The 10,484-nt window shown below is 40.1% G+C and overlaps 1 protein-coding gene and 1 pseudogene across 2 annotated transcripts in view; one reads left to right on the top strand and one right to left on the bottom strand.

Annotated features, from left to right (window-relative positions):
- Window positions 1-10,484, top strand: part of OSTM1 (osteopetrosis associated transmembrane protein 1) — a gene marked incomplete at its 5' end in the record, with an annotated part of 44,742 nt that overhangs the window by 17,107 nt on the left and 17,151 nt on the right. Inside the window, one exon of the mRNA XM_010856696.1 lies at window positions 4,040-4,137. Coding sequence (XP_010854998.1) covers window positions 4,040-4,137 — 98 coding nt within the window. The remainder of the gene's footprint in view (window positions 1-4,039; window positions 4,138-10,484) is intronic.
- LOC105000675 lies at window positions 125-662 on the bottom strand (annotated as a pseudogene). Its single transcript, XR_826772.1, has one exon. The product of XR_826772.1 is annotated as a 40S ribosomal protein S19 pseudogene (transcript).

The raw sequence follows: 10,484 nt of genomic DNA on the forward strand, positions 1-10,484 counted from the left end.
ACACCCACCCCCTGTGCCATGACATGGCTCATTATATACAGATGTATAATTGTTGTAGGTGAAATTTTATTCCCTCTACCTCCCTACAAAATGTCAACTACAAAACCTGTAAACCACTTCAATCTTTTTTTTTTTTTTTTTTTTTACGAACGAGGCAATTTATTAACCCAGCATCATTTGTTCTAATGCTTCTTGTTGGCAGCTGCCACCTGTCCAGCGATTCTCTCCAGATCTCTCTGTCCCTGAGGCGTCAGTTTGCGGCCCCCATCTTGGTCCTTTTCCACCATTTTCAGCCCCTCCAGGGCTTGGAGGACCCGCCGGGCCACGCTCTTGGAGCCTCTGCTGAAGTGGCTGGGCATGACGCCGTTCCTCTGGCGCCCCCCATAGATCTTGGTCATGGAGCCAACCCCAGCGCCACCCCAGAGGTACAGGTGCTGTGCCATGGAAGCAGCTCGTGTGTAGAACCAGTTCTCATCATAGGGAGCAAGTTCTTTATGCTTGGCCAGCTTGACGGTGTCCACCCATTCAGGGACTTTCAGCTTCCTGGACTTTTTGAGGAAGGCTGCCAGAGCTCTGACGAACTCCTGCTGGTTCATGTCTTTTACAGTAACTCCAGGCATCGTGCGGCCTCCGCGCTGCCAGCCAGGGGAAAGGCCACTTCAATCTTATTAGCCCATATACTAATATTATGCACGTTTGTAACTGTTTTTATTTATATATACTCTACCTCATGTGTAAAAAGATTCAAGGCTACTTTGTGATGATGTTAAACCAAGATTAAGAGAGGCTTATGTTGTTATTTTTTTTTAAAGAATTTAGTGTATAAACTTTTTGAAAGCCAATAGAATAACATTTTTAAATAGTAAAGAAAAAATGGTATAATTGAGATAAACTTAATTAAGAACCTGACAAGTATATTTTATATTTTAATAACTTACTAACTTGATGTATGATCCTCAGTATATCATCTTATTTCTCTGGCTGTTTCCTAATTTGTGAAGTGATCCTCAGATTTTCAAATGATAAGGTGAACGATCAGAACAGGACTTACATGTTTGAGAAGATAAAGCTGCAGAGAATGTAGAGTGCATCAGCAGGGCCCCAGGTACAGACCAGGTCCTACACTATTGGCCTATGTGAGCAGGTGAATGGAGCGGGATTCCAACTCAGCTTCTGGAGGCAGAAGCACTCTTGTAAACTACCCAAAGGCAATGTCTTTTTCCAGCTTGCATAAAGGAGTCTTAATGTACTAGTTGCCCTGTTCACCAGTTTTAGGCTTCGTCTCAGTTGCCAGCACTGAGCAGTTGATAGCAACTACCTGAATCCCTGCATGGTGTAAAATCTATGGGGAAATCTATGGGTGGTGGATGGAGGAGTGGAGGTGTGTATTTATTAATTACCCGTATTAAACTTTAATTTTTTAGAGGGTAGATGTGAATATTTTGTGTTTGTGGTATTTGAAAGTGCAGGCTTAGGAATCAGACTGAGTAACAATTCCTGGTTTTTACTTATCGGTCGTGACCTTGGCAACTTCCTTAATTCCTGTCAGCCTCTGTTCCTTATTTAAAAAGTGTTCCTTATATTAAAAAGTTCTTGCCTCATGGCTTCCCTGGTGGCTCAATGATAAAGAATCCACCTGAAATGCAGGAGACTGCCTGCAACGATGTGAGTTTGATCCCTGGCTTGGGAACATTCCCTGAAAAAGGAAATGGCAACCCACTGTGGTATTCTCGCCTGAGAAATCCCATGGACAGAGGAGCCTGGCAGGCTGTAGTCTATGGAGTTGAAAGAGTTGGACATGACTTGGCAACCAAACCACCACCACCACCTTTCCTTATAAGATTGTTGTAAGAATTGAGTGAATGTGTTTAAAGTACAGGCATGGCACTTGGAACATAGCAACTACTCAGTTAATGTTAGCTTTCATTGTAGTGATTGTTGTTTGTAATAGTGAATACATTGCATAGTGTGTCTTATCCTAATGTTTGCTCAAGGGGAGGGAAAAAAATTTTTTTTCCTTCACCCATTTTAGGTTCTTTGATTGGAACTCTTTAATTAGACTGGCCAAAGATGGAGTAACAAGAAAAAGCAAGCAGAAGCTTATTAACATGTGCATTGCACATGCACATGTGGGAGCACCCAATGATGAGGAACTCAAAGAAATGGTTAGAATTTGAGTTTATATAACATCTTAGGCTAATCAGAGGAAAGGGATTTTGGCCTTCTGGATGTAGGAGGCAAGTTATGGGGAAGTGACCAGTAAAGTATGGTAAACAGGATTGCTTAGTAAGATTTGTTATGTAGATTTAAGTTAGAGCCTTCTCCATTGGGAAGAGTTAGTTGTTATGAGTTCTTCTTTCTCTGGAGAGGAAGACATCTTTACAAATGGAAATTTCCTTTACAAGTGTAAATTTTATTTACAAAATAAAAACTTGAACCCTGTTTTTAGTTTTTCCTGAATCTATTGGTTCTGAAAGTCCTTTAGCTCAGAATAATCCATATCCCAAAAAGGCATATTTTGAGTTGGCATATTCTGGTACTCTTCACTACTTATTCAATCTGTCTCTTATCCATTGATTTCTTTTTGTTTGCATTACCTCTTTTCTCCTGGATAGTTGCAACAGCCTTCTATCTGCTCCCAGTTGAAAGATAGTAATAGATGGCCCTGAGTGGGTATAATGTACAGCTGTCAGTTGAACTGAAGAGGAACAAGAGTATGGTTGAGTACTAGAGAATAGAAAATATTTTAATATCTCTTGTGGAATAATTGGCAGGGCATCTACAAGGATTGTTTTGTGAATCTGACATTAGTTTGAATTGAGTCCCCTCACTATAACTTCAGAATTTTCTGTAGTAGCGTTCTATAACTACAGTTGGGAATAGAGAAAAGTTGTGTGCGTGCTCAGTCACTCAGTTGTGTCTGACTCTTTGTGACCCCATGGACTGTAGCCCACTGGCTCCTCTGTCCATGGAATTTTCCAGGGAAGAATACTGCGGTGGGTTGTCATTTCCTACTCTGGGGGATCTTCCCAACCCAGGCTTCTGTATTGGCAGGCAGATTCTTTACCACTGCGCCACCTGGGAAGATAATGAAGGCTTAAAATATTAATATTTGTGGTTACGTGGAACGTAAAGAGGACAAGGATTCTAGGAGCGTGAGATTGAAATGGCTGACCGTGAGTTTTAGGATGTGATGTCAGGCACTTGAACCTAGATCCCAGAGAGTAATCTGAGGGAGTACAGGGAGAGGATAAGGAATAAGAGCACAAACTGAGGATAAGGAATAGGTTCATCCAAGGAGGGGCAATAGATAGATACATTGTGCTATGTTCATGCATATAAAATAATTCAAAGGATTTAATTTGAGCTAATACTAAGTGAGAGTAGCAAGTTGCAGAGGAATATCACTTATGTGAGATTTTTAGAAAGATATGAAACAATTGTATGTATTTCCAGATGTTACTTGTAAGTCCCTGTATGAGTATTTTATGCAAAATTATCACCAGCTTGTTTCTCTGGTCTCCCAACTCACAATAGATTAGAAAGAGCAGATTTTTTAAAATTACCCTCTTTGATGCAATAACTGACCTACTATTGGAGATGGAAGAGACCCAGAACTACTAAATTTAACACAGAAAAGGATCAAAAAGCATATACATTTAGCTGAAATCAATGCAGATAAATGGTCTTATGCCTGAAATACTCCTATTAAGGCAGCGTTTGATAACTGATATTCATGATTAAGACTTTGCACTGTCAGAAAATCAGTTTCAATTTTGATATATTGTTTTTACAAAGAGAGGAGAGTATGTGATTAAGATTTTCATGAAAATGGTTATGATGTTACCAAAATATTTCGGAAACTGAAAGGGGTTAAGTTTCATGTATTTGGAAAATTCTCTTAACGTGTGAAGAAACTTCATGCTTATTTGAACAGAGGTTTACAATAGTGCAAAACGGAAGGTAACAGCTTAAGAGATAAATGACTATATAATTACTGCTTGAGTTATATCAATATGCTTTTTTGGTTTCTTGACAGATTGTTTAACGAACAAAAGTGAAGAATTATCAAATAGCACAGTATACTTCCTCAACCAATTTAATCACACCTTGACCTGCTTTGAGAATAACCTTCAGGTATTTTTATATATGATACTTGAAATTAAAATGCTGTTTTGTCCAAATGAGTAATAAATAATTCCGGTTTTTATAGCACTACTTGTTGATATTCATATACACATAGAGTGTAGAGGTAGACCTGGATTTCTACTAAATCTATTACTAGCTCTTGGGCAAATCAACAAAACTTCAGTTTTTTAATTTGTAAGGTGGGAATAGTAAGATCTACCCTGACTACCTACCTTCCACTATTTTGTAGTCAGGATCCAATGAGTTAATGAGTATGAACATATTAACTGAAGCATGTGATTGTTTAATTGAAACACAATGTTGTTCTGTCTGACAGTAATTTACTTTGACTTTGTTTATGCAATAATGTATTTTGCAGTTCAGTATGATTGTCTATAAGAAGCTTATTCTCTGCCTCAGTGTTTGCTTAAATATATTTTACCTACTTTAAAAGACTCTGTTTAGTAACGTAACTTTGAGTTTTGAATTATAATATAATAGGTAGCCTTTAAGAAACCAAGTTATTGGGTTTTGTTTTCTCCACCTCTGACCTTTGAATGTTAGTATTAGAGCTTTCCTGGTGGTGGTGAAGGGTGAAACTAGAGTTCTGGTAAAGTCCTAGTTTTGAAACTTGCTTTTAATCAAGTAAGTAATCCACAAAAATAGTTATAAACATGTTTAAGATATAGGTATGTATGATTTTCTCTTTAATAAATGTGATAACAGAATTATGGATTTCCCTGACTATAGTAAAAAACATTTATTAGATGAACATATAGTAGATAAATATTTCCCAAAATATGTTCTGCAAGCATTTAATAGATAGTCCATAAAAAAAGGTTTAGTGTTAATAAAGGTGAGAAATGCTTTACTACAGGACTGCAGAACTTCAGTGGACAAATGTACGTTATGTAAAACTTCAAATAGTAATTACTGTACACAGCATTTACCAAACCTATCTGGGAGCTCTTTGGTTTTAGAAACCAAACAACACTAGTTCTGATACATATACTTGAGGGAAGCTAGCATTTTTCCTGGGATGTTGGTTGCAAATATTTTTATCCTGGTTTGTTGTTTGTCTTTTTATCATGCTTCTCTCTTTGTTGTGAAGAAAATTTAAATTTTCATGTCATTTTTTTTTTTTTGCTAAGTCACTTCAGTCGTGTCCGACTCTGTGTGACCCCATAGACGGCAGCCTACCAGGCTTCCCCATCCCTGGGATTCTCCAGGCAAGAACACTAGAGTGGGTTGCCATTTCCTGCTCCAATGCATGAAAGTGAAAAGTGAAAGTGAAGTTGCTCAGTCGTGTCCGACTCTAGCGACTCCATGGACTGCAGCCTACCAGGCTCCTCCGTCCATGGGACTTTCTAGGCGAAAGTACTGGAGTGGGGTGCCATTGCCTTCTCCGTTCATGTCATTAGATTTATCAAAATTAATGAGTTAAGGATTTTGCGTCACACTAGAAGGCCTTTTCCCACTTTGAGGTTATTTAAAAATTTTCTCCTATGATTTCTTCTAGGACCTTCAGGATTTTGTTTTATATATTTAAGCGTCATTTATCTATTTGAAATTTATTTTGGTGTAAGATGTGAGGCTTAGAGGCTTCCCTGGTGGCTCAAAGGTAGAGAATCCACCTGCCAACGCAGGAGATGAGGGTTCGATCCCTGGATCGGGAACATGCCCTGGAGAAGGAAATGGCAACCCACTTCAGTATTCTTGCCTAGGAAATTCCATGGACAGAGGAGCCTAGTGGGCTACATCCATGAGGTCATACAGAGCTGGACACAACTTAGTGATTGAGCACACACACATGTGAGTCTTAGCTCCAACTTTTTATTCTGATGGCTTCTTGACTGTCAAAACAGGATTTACTAAATAAATCCGAGAAATGAATTTTAGAACCAGGTTTTAAAAAATCAATCATTTTGATATTTTATTATAATTGCATTACATTTTAGATTTATCATTTGGGAAAAATTGACACGATATTGAGCTCTTCTATCTAGGAGTACAGTATATTCACTATTTTTTTATTGAAATAAAATAGGCAATACCGAATTTACCACATTACAGTTTTTAAGTGTAAAGTTAATTGGCATTAAAGTACACTCACATTGTTGTACAACTCCACCACCATCCATCTCAAGAATGTTTCATCTTCTCAAACTGAAACTCGGTACATATTAAGCAATAACTCCCCATCTCCTCCTTCTCTAGCCCCTGGCAGCCACCACTATTCTTTATTTTTTAATGTTCTCTAGCACAGTTTTATTTATTTATTTAAATTTCATATAGGCCTTATAATGGTTCTTTATTTCAAGGTTGTTTTTAAGAAATACTTACTTGGCTGTGGCGTGTTAGTTGTGTCATGCCGATCTTTTGTTGTGGCACACGGACTCTCTAGTTGTGGCATACAAGCTCCAGAGCACGCAGACTCAGTGGTTGTGGTGCACAGGCTTAGTTGTTCTGTGGCATGTGGCATCCTGGTTCCCTGATCAGGGGTCAAACCCACATCCCCAACATTGCAAGGCAGACTCCCAACCACTGGACCGCTGGAAAAGTCCCTATTTCAAGGTATTATTACATAGTGTTTGGTGCCTTTGGGAGTTGTATCTTTTCTTCCCCCACTACAGATTTTAACTGGCTATTTTAAAATGTTTTATTTTGGAATGATTTTAGATTTTTATAAAAGTTACAAAGGTAATACAGAGAATTCCTGTATACCTTGACCCAGTTTCTTCTCATGTTCACCTTATATTACCATAGTACATTAGTCATAAATAAGAAATGAACATTGGTACATAACTCTTAACTAAATGCCAGACTTCATTCTGATTTCACCAGTTTTCCTACTAATATCCTTTTTCTGTGTCAGGATTCATTCCAGGATAATGCATTGCATTTAGTAATTGGTTACTCCTTAAAATTTCTATTATATATGTAGCTACATTTCCTTTCTTACTTTAAATGCTGTACTTATGAGACCTTTTTTCCCTTGAATTTTATTTAGGCTTGTTGAAGGTATGTTTGTATTTGTCTTTTTGAAAATCCGCAATTGTCTTTATCAGTTTCTATTTTATTTTTCTTAATGTGTTAATTTATGCTTTTGCACTGATTATCCTCCTATATTCCTTTGGTTTTGTCATTTTTCTTGTTCCTTGAATTGAATGGTTGATTGGTTTATTTATTATCGGGAAGAGGTATGAGCTGGAGCTGTAGATTTAAGTCATCAGGTACAGATAGTATCAAGCCTGGAGACTTGGATGTGAGTGTAGGTAGAAGTGATAAAGAGGCCTGAGTTCTGGGCAATGCTAGTGTTTTATAGGATGTGTGGGGGAGGGCAACGCCAGGGTTATATGGGTGTGTCTTTGCGTGTGCGTGTGCGTGTGTGTGTGTGTGTGTGTTACAGAAGGGAGGGGAACTAGCTAAAGAGATAGGTGGTAGCAGTGAAATTGATGGTATTGGCTGTGGCAGTGGCTTCTGGCTCAACGATGAGGCAGGGATGTGGGTTTAAGTTCCAGACCAAATCCATCTTATGTCAGTATGTATTTACAGGTAGCTTTTCTGGAGGCTGGACTGTCTTGGTGAGTGTGGAGACTGCTTTTTGTGGATGGCCTTGCAGGCAGGGTGGAGCTATTTTGCCAGCCCCTCGCATCTCTAGAGGACAGTGGGTGGTTGCAGGGGCTAGAGGGTCACAAGAGACTGTGTTGCCAGCTAGTTTCCTTGGGAATGGTGTGATAGCTGTCGTAGAGCCTTCCCATGAGATGTGCGTGGCATGCCTTTGTAATTTGCAGTGCTCTTCAGGGGCCTGGGTTTATGGTCTGTTCTTGAGTCTCTTCAGAAAAGAAATCAGGAGACAGGCACATGCTGATGTCATCATCTTCCGAGAATCCTACTTCCTCATTTGTTTCAGACATCACAGGGCTTTTTTATTGTTTGACTATGCCACCATTTGTGTTGGGAAGATCCCCTGAAAGAGGGCATGCAACCCACTCCAGTATTCTTGGCTGGAGAATCCCATGGACGGAGAAGCCTGGCAGACAACAGTCCATGGGGTCACAAAGAATTAGACATGACTGAGCGACTAAACACAGCAGCACACACAGTTCAGTATTTTACTGTTACAAACAAGGACAGTCCTTTTGGGGTATCAGTTCAGTTCAGTTCAGTCACTCAGTCATGTCTGACTCTTTGTGACCCCATGGACTGCAGCATGCCAGGCTTCCCTGTCCATCACCAACTCCTGGAGTTTGCTCATACTCATGTCCATTGAGACAGTGATGCCATCCAACCATCTCATCCTCTGTTGTCCCCTTCTCCTCCTGCCCTCAGTCTTTCCCAGCATCAGGTCTTTTCCAATGAATTGCTTCTTCCCATCAGGTGGCCAGAGTATTGGAGTTTCAGCTTCAGCATCAGTCCTTCCAATGAATATTCAGGACTGATTTCCTTTAGGATGGACTGGTTGGATCTCCTTGCAGTCCAAGGGACTCTCAAGAGTCTTCTCCAACACCACAGTTCAAAAGCATTAATTCTTTGGTGCTCAGCTTTCTTTATAGGCCAACTGTCACATCCATACATGACTACTGGAAAAAACATAGCTTTGATCAGACAGACCTTTGTCAGCAAAATAATGTCTCTGCTTTTTAATATGCTGTCTAGGTTTGTCATAGCTTTCCTTCCAAGGAGTAAGCGTCTTTTAATTTCATGGCTGCAGTCACTATCTGCAGTGATTTTGGAGCCCCCAAAAATAAAGTCTCGTACTGTTTCCACTGTTTCCCCATCTATTTGCCATGAAATAATGGGACTAGATGCCATGGTCTTCGTTTTTTGAATGTTGAGTTTTAAGCCAGGTTTTTCACTTTCATCAAGAGGCTCTTTAGTTCCTAGTCACTTTCTGCCATAAGGTCATCTGTGTATTGAGGTTCTTGATATTTCTCCTGGCAGTCTTGATTCCAGCTTTGTGCTTCATCCAGCCCGGCATTTCGCGTGATGTATTCTGCATATAGGTTAAGTAAGCAGGTGACAATATACAGCCTTGACGTACTCCTTTCCCAATTTGGAACCAGTGTGTTGTTCCATGTCCAGTTCTAAATGTTGCTTCTTGACCTGCATTCAGATTTCGCCCTTGACCCCCAGACTGGCTGGAGCCAGAGGTCTCCAACTGTCTGCTCTCCTGGCCCCATGTGTTCTTCCGAGGTTCAAGCTATCCTCTTCCCTCGCTTCTTTGGAGGACTGCCTGTCTGGTTTGTGGTCAGCTGCCTCTGCCCAGCACTCGAGCTCAGATAAACTGCAGCTCCCCTTTTGGAGTTACTCAGAGCAAAGAAAGACCCATGGACAGATGGACATGATAGCCACAAGGTCCTCAGAGGAGGGCATGCTGGCTTTGGGGTCAGTCATGGTTCTACTTGCCCTTGGCAGGGCTGGTGGTATTATCCATGTTTATCTGTCTGGTAAATTCCTAGAAGTGAAATTGCAATGTCAAAAGATATGTACATTTTAAGTTTTAATATAAATGACAAAATTATACTCCTCTATCAAGGCATTAAGCTCAATTTTTGATTGAACATATTTAGGTAAGTGTACATTTGTTCTGTGAAAAACAGGCAATGGGCTATGTCTTGTGGTAGAACTGAACAGAGACTGAGTTTCTCTGTCGGATAGTGAGGGTAATGTTGTAGAGGCTCCATCAGCTTGATTTCTGTAACTTTTTTCTTTTTTCTTTCATTCCAGCAGTCAGTTAATGTTATTTCTTCAGGCTCCAAGGTAAAGAATAAATGGAATAGAAAACAAAAGTGTGAACTGTTTAGCAAACTTGTTCTTGAAATAATAAGTGTTAGTACTAGAAGTGGAAAAGGTTAAGATCCACTAACATTGTGTCTTATACCCATTACCTTCATTTCAGGTTATACAGTTCATTGGTATTAGTCCCTTTTTGTTGACCAGAAAGGCCTGGATTGTAAGCCTTGGGGTAAAGAGGGTTGAGGAAGGAATGTAGTTTAGGTGCCTTTTCCTTATTCATCAATAAAGTCCTCTGTCTCAATAAGGTAGACTTCAGTGTTCACGTTCAGTACAGGCAGGAGCATACTTTAGGCAATGGCACCCCACTCCAGTACTTTCGCCTAGAAAATCCCATGGATGGAGGAGCCTGGTGGGCTGCAGTCCATGGGGTCGCTAGAGTCAGACACGACTGAGCGACTTCACTTTCACTTTTCACTTTCATGCATTGGAGAAGGAAATGGCAACCCACTCCAGTGTTCTTGCCTGGAGAATCCCGGGGACGGGGAAGCCTAGTGGGCTGTCTATGGGGTCGCACAGAGTCGGACACGACTGAAGCGATGCAGCAGCAGCAGCAGCCT

This window comes from Bison bison, unplaced genomic scaffold, assembly GCF_000754665.1.
Source record: "Bison bison bison isolate TAMUID 2011002044 unplaced genomic scaffold, Bison_UMD1.0 scf7180017864373, whole genome shotgun sequence".
NCBI lineage: Eukaryota > Metazoa > Chordata > Mammalia > Artiodactyla > Bovidae > Bison > Bison bison.